Source organism: Phocoena sinus, chromosome 6, assembly GCF_008692025.1.
Source record: "Phocoena sinus isolate mPhoSin1 chromosome 6, mPhoSin1.pri, whole genome shotgun sequence".
Classification (NCBI taxonomy): Eukaryota; Metazoa; Chordata; class Mammalia; order Artiodactyla; family Phocoenidae; genus Phocoena; species Phocoena sinus.
In genome coordinates this window covers 55,545,870-55,565,295 of record NC_045768.1, presented here as the reverse complement: position 1 = coordinate 55,565,295, position 19,426 = coordinate 55,545,870, and the positions used below count along the sequence as shown (strand labels likewise).

At 41.7% G+C, this 19,426-nt stretch overlaps 1 protein-coding gene across 5 annotated transcripts in view; it reads right to left on the bottom strand.

Moving 5' to 3' along the window:
* SLC1A1 (solute carrier family 1 member 1) overlaps positions 1-19,426 on the bottom strand; it is a 62,756-nt gene that overhangs the window by 31,850 nt on the left and 11,480 nt on the right. For 4 of the 5 annotated variants that reach the window (XM_032636039.1, XM_032636044.1, XM_032636041.1 and 1 more), the window contains exon 2: positions 6,051-6,191. The exons of the other annotated variant lie outside the window; for it this stretch is intronic. In XM_032636039.1, the coding sequence (XP_032491930.1) occupies positions 6,051-6,191 (141 nt within the window). The remainder of the gene's footprint in view (positions 1-6,050; positions 6,192-19,426) is intronic. 5 annotated transcript variants of the gene reach the window in all.

Below are 19,426 nucleotides of genomic sequence, written 5' to 3'. Positions count from 1 at the left end.
AGAGCTGTGAACCAGTCTAGCAGCACTGGTTTAGGCAAAAGGAAAGCTCATTCAGGGTAGACTCTCTGGGCTTCACTATGTCAGGGACTGAAGCAGGGAATAGTCTTGCTGCTTTTCTCTTTATTACTGTGGCCAGTGGCACATTCATTATGGGAACTCCATTCCTTATGTATACAATGTACCCCTTCCTTCTTTGGAGAAAACACGTTGTAGAAACCCAGTTAATATAATAAGTCCTCTGGCTTCAATAACTGTGTTCTAACACAACAAAAGTTTCTTGTTGGTCTTAGGGGAATGTTTAATTCATGTGTGCGAAGCTGTTTAGGCCATCTTATTTTCTTGGTTTCCAAACAAATCTGGGAAAAGAGAAAGGAGGCACTTCTTGAAATGCAGGCAGAGTCCAGTGGTTCCAGATAGTGCAAATGAGGTAAGATGTTCATTCTCAGCCTGTGTGATTCTAAGCTCCAGCAGTAAGTTTTAAATTTATAATCCATCTTGAAGTGGCAATTTTCGTAGAGACTAAACTATATAAAAAAGCCATCAATGTTTCAAGAAAAGCATGCATACTTTCCCCCATAGATGAAGTTGATATTGGATGCTCTTAGTTACCTAATAGCAAGCTGTACAGCCAAGTGATATGTGAGTCTTCAACTCTTATACCTTCTGGCCAACAAGGGGACTCATGGACTTGCGTGGCTAGCAGAAGACCTGGGATCCATGACCAGGTGGATGGTAGGAACTTCAGCCTCTCACAGGGTTAGTTTGTTTTCACACAGTTAACCAGTGTTTTCTGAATTAAACTGAACCTGTTTCAGGGAGGCACATGCCATGATTCTTTCCACTGGAGGGTGTGGGACAGCTTCCTGGTACACAGCCGATTATGAGTAAATGAATACGTATCCTTAAAAAAAATGCCCTCCCCAGCCTAGATGATCCCAGTATGTCACCACCTGCAAAGTCTGAATTTAAAAATAGGGATCTTGGGCTTCCCTGGTGGCACAGTGGTTAAGAATCCACCTGCCAGTGCAGGAGACACTGGTTCAAGCCCTAGTCTGGGAAGATCCCACATGCTGCAGAGCAGCTAAGCCTGTGCGCCACAATTACTGAGCCTGCACTCTAGAGCCTGCGAGCCACAACTACTGAGCCCACGCGCCTAGAGCCCGTGCTCCGCAACAAGAGAAGCCACCGCAGTAAGCCTGCGCACTGCAACGAAGAGTAGCCCCCACTCACCGCAACTAGAGAAAGCCCTTGCGTGGCAACAAAGACCCAACGCAGACAAAAATAAAATAAATTAAAAAAAAAAATTAAACAAAAATAAAAATAAAAATAGGAGTCTCCAAATACCTTGATACTTCACTTTATCTGCTCCATCCTTCATTCTTGTGTGTCTTCACTTCTTATAAGTAGTATTTGCTTGGTGTGTTGGTTTGTCACTCAGATTCCATCTCAATTAGACTGTATCTTGAGAGTTAGAATCTAGTCTTAAATTTATCTCGCCAGAGGTCAGCTGCCAGCTGGTCTCCTATGATTTTTGTAAATAAACATTTTATTGGCAACGCAGCCAGGCCCAATCATTTACATATTACTGACTGCTGCCCTTCTGTGATAACCAGTTGGATAGTTGGGTAGGGACAGTATGGCTCAAAAGCCTAAAATATTCACTATCTGGCCCTTTACAATAAAAGCTTCCAGATCCCTGCTTGAAAGAAAACCTACTCACACATATATTCTAATAAATACTGTTTATATCTAAGCCTTAATAAATACTGGCTGTTGCTTAATAAATACTGTTTAAATCAAAGCCTTCGTTAAACCAGTAATGGAAAACCTTTGCCCCCGGAGGTGCGGTCAAATGGTTGTCATTGCAGCTTCTGCATCAGGGGAGTAAGACAGCATTCTGGAAAGATGCTCAGGGAATTTCTTGGAGCAGGCACCAAGGAGCTGTTCCATTCCTGTGCTGGAGGCTCCAGTCATTATAATTTGTATATTAAAGAAAATGTGACCTGAATTTAAACTCACTGGCTGATAAGAATGGGCCAGGATTTTCCAGAGCCACAATTCTAAGGCATGGCCAAAAGCCATTTCCCCTGCTATTTCCCTGGTGGTGTGATATAAATACAGCTTACAGACCCTAACGTTAACAGAGACTAAGCACTGATATTCTGCACATGGCACACGTGTGTCCCTCAGGATGTAAATTAAGGGTAGGATTCTGTTAGTGCCTACACTATCCGCCTCTGAAAATGCCTTGAGATTATGTCTATTGTTCCTCCTCTCTCTCTTTTTTTTAAATTAATTTATTTTATTTTATTTTTTATTTTTGGCTGCATTGCATCTTCGTTGCTGTGTGCCGGCTTTCTCTAGTTGCAGCGAGCAGGGGCTACTCTTCTTTGCTGTGTGCAGGCTTCTCATTGCGGTGGTTTCTCTTGCTGCAGAGCACAGGCTCTAGGTGCATGGGCTTCGGTAGTTGTGGCACATGGGCTCAGTAGTTGTGGTTTGCGGGCTCTAGAGCACAGGCTCAGTAGTTGTGGCGCACTGGCTTAGTTGCTCCGTGGCATGTGGGATCTTCCCGGACCAGGGCTCGAATCCATGTCCCCTGCATTGGCAGGTGGATTCTTAACCACTGTGCCACCAGAGAAGTCCTTCTTTTTTCTGTTTTAAAGCAAATTCCAGACATTATGTCATTTCATCCCTACATAATTCCACACACTTGATAAAAGAGCATTTTCTTACGTAACTAAATGCCATTATCACCGCTAACAAAATTATCAACAATTTCTTGATACCATCTCATAACCATTGTATATTCAAATTTCCCTGATTAATGTGACATCTGATCCTCATCATCACGTAAAGAGATATTCTTCCTGTTAAAACAGCTATAAAGTAAGTAGTTTTACATCAGCAGAGGCTTTGATGGCAGAGGTTTTTTTCCTACGTGTTATGCAAGATTATGCATAAGCACAGATCATTAGTCTTAGGTCTCAGTTTTGCTTGTCTCTACCACTAATTTATGCATCCTTAGGGCACTCACTCAACTCTCCCCCACTTCCAACATGTATTCTCCTTTGTCCTAATAAATGTATAAAATAAGCTCTTGACCTGCTGGATTTATAAAGGCTTTCAAAACTTGAAAACTGTTCTTCCTGTGTATTTTCCATAGCCATCTTCTGCTTTACTCTCCTGGTTCTGTGCTGGGTGGGGAGGTTGAGGACCACTGCAGGGTTTGGGGGAAGGACCACACACCAGGTGAAGGTGGTGCTGAGCTGCAGGGACAGGGAGCAGAGCTGGGGAGGAGAGTGGGAGGGAAACTACCAGAGGAAAGGCTGGAGGAGCACAGAGCAGAATCCATCCTACTTTCTTCTTCTGGAAGGAAGGAAGGAAGGAAGGAAGGAAGGGAGGGAGGAAGGGAGGGAGGGAGGGAGGGAGGGAGGGAGGGAGGGAGGGAGGGAGGGAAGGGAGAGGAGAGGAGGAAGGAAGGGAAGGAAGAAAGAAAATACAAAACAAAACAAAAATAACGTGTGTTTGCCTTGAAAATGCAAAGAAAGCTCAGTGAATCACTTTCTCTTAGTATCAGGATCTAATCATTGTTAGCCATTTGGTTTTGATCCCAACTCTTAAAATGTATATACATTTTAATAAAATTTGGATTGTACACAATATCTTGTTGTTTAATTTGTTTTATCCTTCTACTTTATATTGTATCAGGAACATTTCCACCTTCATTAACTATGTTTCCAAAACAAAGTGTTTAATAGTTGCATAGAATCCTAACTTACAGGTATAACATACATTTAGACAGCTTATAATTTATCACCGTTATTAAAAAAATGTTACCATGAACATCCTTGTACCTAAATCTTTGAACATATCTCCGCTTATTTCTTAGCGGTAAATTCATCAAAGTAGAAATACTACGTGGAAAGGTCAGAACGTGCTCCAAACTGCCCCCAGAAAGTTTGTTCCAATTATACAGTAACTGAAAGTGAATGAATGAGCCCATTTCCCCATAACCTTGCCTTCATATTGTTATTATTTTTTCCTTTTAATCTGACAATTTAAAACACAAATATAGCATCATCGTTTCCATTCTGCTTTGTTCATGTCCCTTGAATCTTTGATCATTTTATCACTTTATGTCAAAAGAATGGGTAGTTGTTCTGATTTCTAACTCCTGTTTAACTGCTGGGGATTTGGTGAAGGAAAATTGTAGAAATTTCCAGACCTGTGCTATACCTTCAAAAAGCAGCTAGGCTATGTGAATGGAATGCTGAGGGTTGCAAATTATTTTCCTAGATTATTTGCAAGGCTGAGCTAGCACCCAAAACAGCCAGACTGCAAAAATCTCACTAGTTATTGAATACCAAGAGCAGTATATATTTTCAAACATCCTACAACTAGTCCATAGACGTATCAATCACTAAGTAGTTTATGAACTTCGTGCAATCGCATGTAAAATACAGTATATATGTACAATCGTGAACACTTTTCTTGGGAGAGAGTCCAAAGCTTTCATCATGTTCTCAAAGGAGCCTAAGAAGAGATTAAGACTCTTCAATATGGAGAAAATTCTAAGGGGTTGTAATGGCAGTGTCTACAGGGAAAGGCAGGTAATGTAAATGAGTGAAGTAGATGAGGTATTAGGCAATAGGGAGTGGTGGGGACTGTGGCATCCTCAAATGCATTTGCTCCAAGTAAACAGAGTAGCTGTTTCTCAGCTCCAAACCACTGTTGGCGTGTGGGAACATGGCTCCAATGTTTCCTGATCTTATTTTTTTTTTCAGAGGAAGCCAGAAATCTGGATGCTTACATGAAGTCTTCCAAATTTTAAATGCTTACAATCACTTCTACAAATAAACAAACATTATATGGTACAAATGACTGGTCTGCTGATTTGGCCCTCTGGCTGCAGGGCCTAAAAGAAGCCAGTCATTTCAAAACATAATTATACTCTCTTTAGGTCTGTAATAGGCCAAGAACACCAACACCCAAGGGACTCTAGTCTGATTGGAGTTTGGCACTTCAAAAGGTCAATGGCCAAATCCACAGCTCAAGCAATGCATTGCTGAACGCAGAAGATCCTGACACCCACCCTCCCTTAACCCAGCCAATGTCCAGTACTCTACATAGATCAGTCCTAGGTCTCTTTAGTGGCAGTAGAGAAAAATGTAGAAGAGGCCATGCCAAGAACCCTAATTGCCTGGTTGTATAAAACCATGATTTTCAAGCTGGCAACACTAGTGATTGCCACATTTTACCTACTGCCAGAACGAAGGTAAGGACAAGAAACTATGGAATGCACAGAGAAGCTTACCATACCCAGACAAATGACATTTTTGTAAGCCAAATTAATCTCTATCTATATCAAGGCGCTTGTTCTTTAAAGAGACCCTGCAATATAATGATCTATAAGGAAAAAATCATTTCCAAATTCAACTGCATCACAAGTTCAGATTTAAGAAAACCAGGTTTTTAAAATATGGTGCCAAGCCATCATTAAACCTCTTCCACAGCATGTGACTGCTGGTCCCCTGGGCAAATTTCCAAGGCAAGTATGTAGCAAGTTCTGAGTTCTGTGGAGAAGTGGATGTGAGTGAGGAGAGGGGACAGAGGACTCTGCAGGCTGCCGCTGACAGGGTAGGGGGCAGGACGGATGCAGCTGAGAAACAAAAGAGTAAACCACTGAAAACATGATCAATACTGACAACCACATTTTCCCTGAGGATACCGGCTGACATCTCATTGACCAAATATGCCTTTTCTTTTCCTTCCTCATAAGACATTATACGGCTGGTCAAACGAAGATCTGAGCTGCGGTGGACAGTGCTACAGGCAGAGCAATGCCACAAAGCAATGCCACTTTGTGAATAATGAAATATTTCACTCAAGCAAATATACACTTTCCAAGTAAGGGGTGTTTTGTGTGTGTGTGTTTGTGTGTGTGTGTGATGCATCAAGTGCATTTTGACTTTTTCCATAATAAAAGAACAACTCAGGTGATGGGATGGCTCCTTAAATAATCATGGAGAATGTCAGTTTTCTCAAGGTACCTGTAATCATGCTGGATATAATTAATGGTAAAACGATGAGTTTCAGCATTCTCATTAGAATTTCTCCAGGAAAGGAAAAGTAGAATTTCTCCAGGTTAGAGAGCTTGCTGTATTCTCGAACCAAAACGCCTATGGCAATCCCTAAGAAAAACAAGAATTGGAAAGAAGAAAGGAACAACATTGAGTTCTTCTGTATAAATTTCTATGGAAAAATACCACCCCCAGTGCAAATTTTAGTGGCAAGAAAAACAATTTTGATGATCTCCCATGAGTCTGTAAATGTGAAGACTTAAAAAACAAATCACATTTTAAAAGGTAAAGAGTACAAGTACACGTTATTCAGCAAATCTGGAAAAAGTGTAGTTCGTGTGAAAGCTTTTGTTTTCATTTCTTTTCTTCCCCTTCAATTATATTTATTATCATGACAAAACATCTAAGAATACTGTGAGAAGGAAAAAAAAGTTCATCTTAGTCAACCCAATATAACTATTGTTTTTACACACCACTTTTATTCTGTCTACCTATAGATATTTTACATATTTTATAGTTTACATATCAGTTTGTATTTTTCTCATATTATTTTAATAATAACTTTAGAAATACTCTTCTCTTTTTTAATTGAAGTATAGTTGATTTATAATGTTGTGTTAGTTTCAGGTGTACAGCAGTGATTCAGTTTTATATATATATATATATATATATATATATATATATATATATATATATACATATTCTTTTTCAGATTCTTTTTTTCCCTTATTACAAGACATTGAGTATAGTTCCCTGTGCTATACCGTAGGTCATTGTTGGTTATCTATTTTATATATAGCAAGGAGATGTTCCATATCAAGAAACATACATTCTCTGAAAGCTTGCCTTAATGTTAATATGAACTTCTTCACTTGTGATGACTTTGACAACTAAAAATCACAAATTCTATCAATAAATATTTCTTCTTTATCCTCTTCCAAATGGTTCTAATAACATCTAATTGGTTTACTCCCCCCCATCCCCAGGAACCCTTACTCCCTACTACCTTTTATTAACTGAGAAAGAAATTGGGTTGGGATGACTCACACATCTTTTTTTTCTTCATCAACCTCTGATGGATGACATGCTAATTGGGAGTAAAATGACTAGAGGACAGGAAGATTCAAGGAGGATATCACTGGATATGTTAATTCACAAATTCAAGTAATTAGTATGTGAAAACTTAGAGTTATTTGGGTACCGTTAAGAATGCTAGGGCAAATGAAAAGAGATGTGAATCATAATCAATACTAGAGTTTTCATTTCAATTCTGGTATACTTCTCATGCCCACTAGTAGACCAAATAGATGAACCACATAAGATACATTTGTGTAGTAACCTTATCTTTAGCTTACTTTTATTTTCCTGCATTAGCAGGTGGATTCTTAACCACTGCGCCACCAGGGAAGCCTTGGATATGGGTTTTTATGGGAGACATAAAAGAGTCACCACGAGGAATCATTTAAAAGCAATCAAAGGTGACAAGCACAATGAATAGGTTACTATATTTAGTAATGAAAGCTTGATAGAAAGCTTTTTTGTGGCTCAAGGGCTTAGTTGCTCCGTGGCATGTGGGATCTTCCCCGACCAGGGCTTGAACCCATATCGCCTGCATTGGCAGGCGGATTCTTAACCACTGCACCACCAGGGAAGTCCACCATTCTTAATTATAGAGTCGAAATATATTTTAATGATTTTTCACAGTTTACATCAAAGGTTGTAAATGTCCAAGGCCAGAAGTCCGGGCAGAAGTGCGAGAAACAGGCCTGAGGGGCCTGTGGTGGTCCTGACAGCTCCAGCCAAGCAGTGTCACATGGAAGTGAGGGTCCAGGGTGGCCTCATCTTCTGAATTTTTTACAGAGAAACTAAGAATCTGGGTCATTGTGTGAAACCACTCAATTTTTAAATGTTAATGAAAGCTTAAAAACAATTGTTAAGCTCTGTGAGGTCACACTAAATACTTCTGCAAGCCAACTTCCTGTTGAGCTGTCATCTTTTATTCTGGTTTTCCCACTGAAGACAGTATAGGAACATGATAAAACACAAGAGGGAAAGCTGCTGTGTTCAAAAGAAAGCAAACACCACAGGGACCAGGAAATGATCATGATGACCTCGTACAGTCTCCCATGTTTTTGAGTGAATCCTGCAAGTGTTACCTAACTTCTTGCACATAACACAGGAAGAGAGGCCAAAGAGAGGATGCTGCCCCTGCCATCGAGAACCTACATTCTAGGAGGCAGGACAGGACATGCACAATAATGATAGAAGCGCTTGCGAGTCTACAGAGGAGGCCACCCCAGAGTCTGTAGGAATTCAAGACTTTCTTGAAATTCCCATTAGGCTAGATTAAGAAAGGGAGAGGTTCAGATGCACCTTCCATAATAGAATAGGAATTCAAAAGGCAGGTATTATTGAAGAAGAAGGAAAGTGGGGGAAACACCCAAAGACAGAGGAGTCAGGAGAAGAAGAAACACTCATCAAGTGCCTCTGTCCTAAGCACCTTTACAGTCATCTAATCTAACAAGCCTTTATTCTACAATGTACAGTTGTCCCTGCATTACTTTAACCACAGGGGAGTGATTCCAGGAGCCCCTGCATATACCAAAATCCAAGGATGCTCAACTACCTTATATAAAATCATGTAGCACAATGAATACATACAAGAAAGGTTAGAAAACTTGCCCATGGTCACATGGCCAGCCTTGAGACCAGGTCTGTCAGACCCCAAAGTGCAGCTCCTTCCATGAAGAGGTTACAAGGATGTGTTTGGCCAGTGGTTTGGCTGGTGCTCGAGGCGTGGTTTAGAGAACTGAGACAGAAACCTAAGTTGGGGCACACCATGAAAGGCCTAGAATGCCAGTGAGGAGAATTTATACTTCCCTAAGCGTAGGTCCCTTCCGATAACTGGGTCATTGTGCAGATTAAACAAGAGAAACCATGTGTTACACTATAACGTAATATAACAAGATTAGCTATTAGTAGAGATAATGAGAAGCCATTGAACATGTTTGCATAGCGGTGGGCCTGGACTGGAGATAAAGCTGGCTGAGGTATGTAGGGGCTGAGATATGTAGGAAACTGTCCAAATGTTCAGGCCATTCAGGGTAGGTGTACAGTGGTGTCTTTAGAAGGATGCCTGGGGTGAAGGGCTCAGCTCTGAAGTCAGACACATCTGATTTGGAACCTGGCTCTTTTGTGGAATCGCAAGTCACTTCCTTTTTCCTTGTGGCAACTCCAAAGAGGAACCAGGCTAGCCCTAGTACCAGAGCGGTTCTCTAAAAGGATCTGGAACTGAAGGCCAGTCACAGGGACGTGGCTTGAATTCAGAAAAAACATTTTTAGGTGGCTGAAGAGAAGTGACTTTCCTAACAACTTGCTCAAGTAATCTTTCAGTTCAGGGAAAACACCAGACTGGAAGGAGGGAGGAGGATCTAATTCCTTGCCCCATACTGAAAATGTACAGGACAGAAGCAATCAGAATGCTGTGCTTCCTGCACGCACTGCCTGGCCTTCCAGGAAGGGCAGGAGATTCTGACAGTAGCAGCCTGGTCGGAGAGGGGGAGAGGATGCTCAATGTGGGTCCAAGAGTCCATTCTGGCTGAAAAGATAACTCTTTGCCAAGAGGATGCTAGGACCCAGAGAAAGAATTCTCAGACTGCAACATCCTACGAGTAAAACCGGATGGATGTCTGGAGGAACCTAGCCAGGCTGAGTAAGCTCTCCATCTCCCCACCTCTGGACATTCCCCTCCACACTGATACTGGTGTTTGCCAAGGAGTTTGTATTCTGACCTCTTCATGGGCTGTCCACTCTCCCAGGGTAATCCTATCTGCTCTTATAGATTCAGTTTCCACTTCTATCTCCTGCCTCATTCTGTCTCCCAAGTTCCAGGTCTTCAGGCAATCTCTACCTAGATATATATAACTCAACATGGGACCCAACATACTAAAAATAAACCTATCTTTCCTTCTCCCAGAAGACTTCTGACTTTTCCTCCTGGGTTAGCTGGTGGTTTTAAAATAGGTCCACACATTATTTGACACTCTTCCCATCAGGAGATGGAGTCTCTGTCCCCTTCCCTTAAACCTGGGTAGGTCTTTGTAATGGCCTTAATAAAGAAAATACAGCAGAAATGAGCCTGCATGGAGTCTGAGGCTAGCTTAGAAAAGGGGTGGCTTTTGATGGTTTCTCTTCTTGGGACACTCACTTTGAAGCCCTGAGGTACCATGTAAAAAGTCCAGCTACCCTGAAGCTGCCCTGCTGGAGAGACCACATGGGAGAGCGAGTGAGTGAGTGAGTGACAGAGAGAGAGAACAGCTGTCTGAGTCTTCCAGGCAGTAAACACGTGAGTGATGGCCCTTCAGTTGACTCCAGCCCAGCCACCATATCCCTGTAATCACAAAAGTGACCTCAAGTAAGAATTGTTTAGCTGAGCCCAAATAATTCTCAGAACGACGAGGGATAATAATATGATTGCTATTTTAATCCACTAACTTTGGAAGTAATTAGTTACACAGAAATAGATACCTGGGAGTTCCCTGGTGGTGCAGTGGCTAAGACCCCGAGCTCCCAATGCAGGGGGCCCGGGTTCGATTCCTGGTTGGGGAACTAGGTCCCACATGCATGCTGCAACTAAGAGTTTGCATTCCACAACCAAGGAGGCTCCCTGCCGCAACTAAGATCCAGCACAACCAAATTAATTAATTGGCTTATTAATTTAAAAAAAGAAATAGATACCTGGAAGAGTTCCCTATCTTCCTAAATTGTGTTGTCACTGCAGACATTTTTTGAGGGCTGTGTAGACTATGGTCAGGTACTGTTCTAAGCATAATTAACTCTGACTGATCTTCACAACTCTGTGAGGTGACTTCATTTTCAGGTGAGAGACGGAGGCACAAGGAAGTAAAGTAGCTTGCCCAAGGTCCACAGGAAATAAGTGACACAGCTGAGATACCGAAGCAGTCTGGGTCTAAAGTGGTACACTTTGGGGACATTCTAGACAACTCTGCATCCCATCCCAGGCCCACATCGAACAGCCACCAAGTTCTGCTGATTCTACTGTCTAAACAACTCTCCAATCTGTCTCTCTCCCTTCCATCCTCACTGCCACCACCTTGGTTCAGGTCGGCCTCATTTCTCACTAAGACTATTTCATCAACTTCCTAACACTCTCTCCGCTTCTGGTCTTGTCTCTTCCAGTGCATCCTCCAAATCAAAGCCAGAACGATCTTTCTGAGATGCAAATCTGGCTGAGTTACTTTCCTGCTTAAAGCCCTTTCAATGGTTTCCCATCACAGGGTGGCATGCAAGCTCCTTGGTCCGCCCTACCCCCAGCCCCGCCCCAGTGCCCAGGTCTCTGAGGCTGTGCACATAGGCCCTCTGCTTTCCGACTTTACTTGTTTACCATTTCAGCAACTTCAAAACTCAGCTCAAGGGACTTCCCTGGTGGCGCAGTGGTTAAAAATCCACCTGCCAATGCAGGGGACACAGGTTCGAGCCCTGGTCTGTGAAGATCCCACATGCTGCAGAGCAACTAAGCCCGTGCACCACAACTACTGAGCCTGCGCTCTAGAGCCTGCGAGCCACAACTACTGAGTCCATGTGCCACAACTACTGAGCCTGGCGCAACCAAATTAATTAATTGGCTTATTAATTTAAAAAAAGAAATAGATACCTGGAAGAGTTCCCTATCTTCCTAAATTGTGTTGTCACTGCAGACATATTTTGAGGGCTGTGTAGACTATGTTTTCAGCCAAAACTACTGAAGCTGGCGTGGCTGGAGTCCGTGCTCCGCAACAAGAGAAGCCACCGCAGAGAAGCCGGCGCACCGCAACGAAGAGTGGCCCCCATTCACAGTAACTAGAGAAAGCCCTCACGCAACAAAGACCTAACGCAGCCAAAAATAAATAAATAAATAAATTTATTTAAAAAGACAAAAACAAAAACACCTCAGCTCAAGGGTGTTTGGAAAGCCTTCCCAACCTCCTCCATGTGACGTGTGTCCAGGTAACAAGGCAGGCCCTGGCTGGCCCTGCAGGTGTGGAGTTAAGAAGATCCCTTATCTTCCACGCCCCAAAATACCAAAAACAATTAGATCAGATATCCTCCGTAGGAGGGCAGCATCAGTCCACTGGAGGCTTCACTCTTCACAGGAATGAAAAGACACCAGAAAGAAAGAATTCCTCACACCATTTAAACATAGAACACCTCCTGAAACACTGGCCCTGTCTGTACCAGCCAGACTCTTAAGGTGTGTGTGTATGTTTAAGTGTACTTATCATACAGTAAGACTGAACTTTAGTGCACAGTCTTATGATTTTTAACATGTGTTAAAATTCTTACAACCACCGTCAAAATTAGGATATGCAAAGAGGATAGTTCTATCACCCCTAAGAACTCCCTTATGCTATACCTTTACAGTGATACACACACACACACACACCCTGTCCCTAACCTCTGGCAACCTCTGATTTGTTCTCCACCACTATGTTTTTTTCTTTTTGAGAATGTCTTGTACATAGAATCATACTCTACGTAGCCTTTTAATACTGGTTACTTTCACTAAGTATGATGCACTTGAGATTCATCCATGTTTTCTGCATATCAATAATATGTTCCTTCTTCTTGATGAATGGATCACCTCTTATAGGTGGACAGTATTTATTTTTTCATTCACTGAAGGACATCTGGGTTGCTTCCTGTTTTGGGTGATTATGACTAGAGCTGCTATAAACATCTGTGTATAAGTTTTTGTGTGAACATAAGTTGTTCTCTTTCTAGGGTATACACCCAGGAGTAGGACTGCTGGGTCATATGGTAAGTGTATATTTAACTTCTAAGAAACTGCCAAACTGTTTTCTAGAGTGGTTGTACCATTTTACATCCTCACCAGCAAGGTTTAAGAGGACCAGTTGCTCCACATCTTCATCAGCACTCAGTACTGGATTTTTTTATGTTAGTCATTCTAATAAGCATGTAGTGGCATCTTGTGTTTTTTCGTAATTTATCCTTGTTTTATTGAGATTTAATTGACATACAGCACTATATAAGTTTAAGGTGCATAGCACAGCGATTTGACTTACATACATTGAGATGATGACCACAAGAAGTTTACTGAACATCCAGCATCTCACATAGATACAAAATTAAATAAACAGAAAAAAAAACTTTTCCTTGTCTCATTGTGGTTTTAAGTTACATTTCCCTAATGGCTAATAATGCTGAACGTCTTTTTGTGTGTTTACTTGACAACCTCTTTGGTGAAGTGACTTTTTAAAGTTGGATTATTTGTTTTCTCACTATTGAGTTTTGAAAGTTATTATTATGTTCTGGATACAAGTTCAGACATGTTGGCTATGTGATCTGCAATTATTTTTTCCTAGTATGTAAGATTCTTCAGTCTCTTTCCCCCACCCAGCTTTATTGAAATATAACTGACAATTAAAAATTGCATACATTTAAGGTGTACAACTTTATGATTTGTTGTGTTCATTCTCTTAACAGTGTCTTTCATAGAACAAAGGTTCTTTTTTTTTAATAAAGTCTAATTTATCAATTTTTTCTTTTATGAATTCTATTTGGTCATAATATCTAAGAACTCTTTTCCTAACTCTAGGGGCAAAGACTCTGAAAATTTTCTTTTTTACTCTTCTTCTAGATCTATGATCCGTTTTGAGTTAATTTTGTATAAAATATGATGTTTAGGTAGAGGTTCTTTTTTTTTTTTTTTTTGCATATGAATGTCTAGCTGTTCCAATACCATTTGCTGAAAAGACTTACTTTCTTCTTTGAACGGCTTTTGCATCTTTGTCAAAAATCTGGAATCTCTATTCTATTTTATTGACTTATGTGCCTATCCCTTCACCAGTATTACAAAGTCTTGATTACTGTCATCTGTGATTCTTCCAACTTTCTTCTTCTTCTTCCAAATTGTTTGTTATTCCTTTGCCTTTCCATATAAAGTTTAGAATCAGTTTGTCTGATATATCTACAAAAAATACTTCCAGGATTTTGACTAGAATGGCATTAAAACTATAAGCCAATTTGAGAAGAACTGACATCATCATTATGATGTATCTTCCAATCTATGAACAGGTATGACTGTTTATTTAGGTCTGGAATTTCTTTCATCAGTGTTCTGTAATTTTCAACTATAGATCCTATTCATACTTCTTGTTAGATATATACCTGATCTTTTACTTTTTGGAGCTATTTTAAATAATATTTTAAAATTTCCATTTCCAATCTTACATTGTTAGTATATAGAAATAACAAATGCTTTTTTGGGAATTAATCTTGTATCTTGCAACCTTGCTAAATCACTTACCAGTTTTAGGAGTTATTCTGTAGATTCCTTGGGATTTTCTATGTAGAAAACCGTGCCATCTGTGAACAGGGTAAGTTTTATTTCTCTCCAATCTATGTTCATTATTTCTTTTTCTTGCTGTATTGCACTGGATCAAGCTTCCAGTGAGATACTGAATAGAAGTGGTAAGAGTGGACATCCTTGCATTATTCCTGATTTTAAGGGGAGAGCATTCAGACTTTCATCACTAAATATGACACTAGCAATAGGCTGGGTTTTTGGGGTTCAGGGGGTTGTTTTTTTAAAATTCTTAAGAGTTTAAAGCAAAAATTCAATTGTGGTCCTTGCTTAATTTTCCTTCCCCTCCCTCAGGCTTTAAAGTAGTTTCTGTCTTAATTATTTTCAAAGTATGTGTTTATTATCTAAACAACTTCAAATGTTTCTGTAATGCTATGAATTCAATAAAGCTTAGCAATGAGTATACGCCAAGTGCATTCAGGAAACAGTTCAGGAGCACAACAGATAAAAGGCAAAACATTTGCTGTAACTGCCACCCAATGTCCATTGTCTCTGCTGTTAATAGCATATCTCCCAACTCTCAATCTGTTTCAGGTCCAGCTCAAGTTATAACTAATTCAGAAGTTAGGGGAAGAGGGTGGGATGAAGGAGTGACTTTGGCCTGGCCCATCAGATAATCTCGTTTCCTTAGTACCAAGACTGATTATGGAATGGTCATTGACCCAATTAGGACTGAGTGAAACTCAGGCCAAGGCCCCAGAGTCTTGTTTGAACAGAGAGACATTTTCTCTTTTCTGCTGGGTATGAAGCAGGGATATAGAAACCTTGAACTGTGCTGGCAGCTATCTCACCACCAGTGGGAGTGTCTTACCTGAGAGTGAAAATAACACAAGAGTGCAAAGACTATATGTAAAGAGAGAATAGGACAGAATGATATTTTTGAACCCCTGAATTCAGCTGTACTTGAAACCACTCACCATTTCTGGGCTCTTAAATTCTCTGAGCCATAAATTCTATGCCGACCCCCCACATTTCTGGCTTAAGCCTGTTCAACTGGGATTTTCTGTCACTTCCAATTAGAAGAGTGAGGAGAGCGAAAGTGTCACTGATATTCTGGGTGCCCCCTCGATCAACCACGCTGGCCCTCTTTGCATGAAAGAAAAGCTGGTTGATGTGAGGGCAAGGCCTTCTAGCTGTGGAAGCCATGGGGATGGGCCTGTGGGATAGGGCAAGGTAGGAGAATGGTCATGCTGGTACATGGTTACAGACGATACAGGAGTCATTATACCACTTACTTCTCAAAATGCCCATAGCAGAGGCCTCCAGTATTACCAGACACCATCAGACTAACTTCTCTACCATCATTCGTAGAACTTGATAATGGTGTCCCAAGAAAACCTCTTAGCATGGCATTCAATGCCATGTGGCTCTGTGCCCGTTATTCTCCCTTTGCCCTTTAGATTTACCTTCTGATCTTTTCTGCCCCGCTTTGTGTCCCGGGAGAGTGATCTCTACCAATTGTGTAACCTGGGGTTCCTTGCCCTCTGGCTTTAGCTGGGTTTAGCCAAGGAGAAGCACTAACTGTGGATCTTAGGACAGAGAGAGAAAAGTTGGGGTATATGTTGTCTTCATTCCTTCCCTGTCCTGCCATGGTTCTGGTAGTGGCTATGTTCCTCTGTGGCCATACAGGTCCTATCAAGCAGCTCCTCTGTCGCAGCCCAGCCCCCAATGGACTGTGATAACACTGTCCCCCCTTCCCTTGACCATTCCGGCACAGGAGAGTTAACAGCTTCCCACAGTTACTAGCCCTGGGTGCCTCACCATCCCTTAACCCCACCTAACTCTGTCAGTAGTCCCTTGATTACAGTCTGTTCAGTTATATACTTCTGAGTGAGTGGATCATCTGTTTTCTGCCAGGTCTGCCCTAGCTGATATAGGCCCTCACATCTTCATCATCATTGATCTTATCATGTCCGGTCACAATAAACTCCTTGCTGTTTCTTAAAGATGCTCCTTGCTTTTGTGCGCTTGTTCGCAGATCCCCCTCCAAGGAAAACCCTTTGTCACTATCTTTGCCTAGTGAAGTGCTAATCACTCCTCAAAACAGAGTCACCTCCTCCAGAAAGCCTTTCCCAGGGTCTCTCCCCAGGTGAGATGAGTCTCTTCTCTGGGTCCTCCAGAGCTTCATCTGCATCTATTGTCCCCTCTAAAAGACCTCTATCTCAGCCCCTCCCTTCATCGCAAGTTCCCAAGGTATAAGCATTGTGTGCTCACTTTTGTACCCCCACAATGTCCCAGGCACCAGTGCCTGACACTCCATGGATGTATGGTCAATACCTGCTGCACTGAAGTGAACCAGGAATGCATTATAATTGCTATTTAATGCATATGCCCAGGAAACCACTGCATTTTCTATTCGTTACTCATCAAATCTGATTACAAAAGGCAGGAGAAAATAGCTGAGATAGGGTACCATTAGCAGAGCGTGAAAACTGGGCTATAGGAATGTGGGTACAATTCTGCCACGTTGTCCCAGGGCCATCAAACCCAGAGAGGCATCATAAATATGGCCTCTCCAGTAATGGACAACGGCTATAGTAATGTACCCATGAGAAGTTAGGTGCCTGGTTCCTACACCTTGGGACTTCTCCCAGGCTTCTGGAGCCCCTGGAGTCCAAAGAGTCCCTTGGGTTCAAGTGAGGATAAGGCTGGTTATAGGACCAACCCACAGGAATCCAGTCTCTACAGCAAGCATTCAACTGGCTTAGAGGCCCAGCTTGTTCTAAGCTAGGAACAACCAGACTGTCCCTCCCCCCTAAAGATGGGTCAGTCCCACATACGTGTGTTTGGGTTATTTCCTGAGATACCTATCTATGACTTGACTTGTGGATTCTAAAATCTCCCGACTTTCTTTATTCTACTTTTTTTTCCCCCCTCTTAAAATGGTTCACGTCTGCTAAACTTATGGGTCATTCTACTGATCAGGTTATTTTATACATTCCTGTGAAAGATCTTCATCTACCTTGTGGCCATACTCCACTCTTTCCCCTCCTTGGTACCCAGGCAAATATTTGGTCTCCAAGTCCCTGAAGGAATGACAAGTCTCCTCACTCAGACGTACACAGTTTGGAGAGGCCCTGGAATCCTTTGCTTGAAGGACACACGTTTTCCTCGGGTTTAACACCAGATTATCCAGGAACCCTACCTCTTTACAGTAACCAGTTTTACAACTCCCATAAACACCTTCTTGGTTCATTACACAATCTTAGGAAGGCTTCTTTCCACGTGTAAAAGAAATCTGACCATCTACCCCACAGTGGGCTTTAGTCAGGGGCAATTTGAGAGCAGGAAAGAGATGGACCTCTGCGAGAAAGAAGGGAGCCAGTCATCCTGGATTTTCTAGACCTGTCACAAGCCTGGAATCCCCATCTTGATGAACCCTGCATCCAGAGTGCTAAGTCTAAGTAACTGGGACTCCCCAACTTTCTCAGCCCATTCCTCACCTCTGCCTCAAAACTGTGTCACCTGCTTATTCTTACCATGTTCCTGCCTGCCAACTGTTTATCCCTCTCTTCTCCTAACCTCTATGGAGACTTAACTCTGACCTCTCCTTCCCCACTCCCAGAAGGACTGCAGAAATATTTACTTTCATCTTTAAATGAGTTAAGGTGTATTTGAAGAACTGTATAATATTTCCTAAATTAAAATGGAAGTGGTACCCAGTGTTGAAAGTTTGGGTCAGGGATTTCTGTCTCTAAATACCTCAGATGCTTCTCTTAACCCTAACTGAAAGAAAAAAGGCAAAGATAGACCAGCTTGTTTATTACTTCTGAAAGGAAAGAACACTCATGTATAGAATATTAAACATGTCATATAGCTACAAAGGGCCAGATGTCTTTTCACAGGGATGAGAGTTGGGCCCTAGAAAACACACCAAGATAACATTGTATATTAGTGTCTTCAAGGAATAACATTGTAACCAGGACTCAAGTTTTACAATTTGCATGGCTCCCTTTTTTCTTTGTTTATGGGAAACAATAACAAACATTTATAAGACACTTTATAGTTTTATAAAGTACCTCCACATGTTTAGCTCATTTGATAAAAACAATGGATTAGATTTAAGGTCTAGAGATAAGTATAAATGCATTTAAGATGACTGGCAGAGACCAAAAAAAGAAAAAAAAAAAGAATCAAACATGGTGAGTATAATCTTTTCACAGTAATACTAGAGGATTTTGTTTATTCTTGGAATCTTGGAATGTTTTACGTTTGTGAGGATCTTCAGCCTCCTTTCTCAGTATTGCCCTCATGAACAGATGTTCCAGGGCATGGGGAGAGGCTGTAAAAGGGGAGAAAGAGAGAGAATCTAAGCAAAAAGTCACAGCTGCAAACCTCATTCACTGTGACGTACCAACACTTTCCCCTGGAACACAGAGCCCTGAACCGGATTCAAAAAGCCTTTAAAAACTCAGCGATGAGCACTGCAGGATCTTGATCTTGGATTCAATAAATCCAGTCTTCTGTGGTTACTTACTTGCAATTTAAAAAGCAGCCAAGGGGGCTTCCCTGGTGGCACAGTGGTTGAGAATCCACCTGCCAATGCAGGGGACATGGGTTCAAGCCCTGGTCCAGGAAGATCCCGCATGCCGCGGAGCAATTAAGCCCGTGCACCACAACTACTGAGCCTGCGCACCTAGAGCCCGTGAGCTACAACTACTGAGCCTGCAAGCCACAACTACTGAAGCCTGCGCACCTAGAGCCCGCGCTCCGCAACAAGAAAAGCCACCGCAATGAGAAGCTCATACACCACAACGAAGAGTAGCCCCGCTTGCCGCAACTAGAAAAATCCCACGCACAGCAATGAAGACCCAACGCAGCCAAACCTTACCCAATCATTTCCACTTAAACAACAGTAGATGTAAACTTCTAATTTTTTTTTTCAAAATAAACAAGCTAGTCAGAGATTACTGGCAAATACTTATATTCAATGCAAATGGCAAACCAGTTACAAAGAAGACCT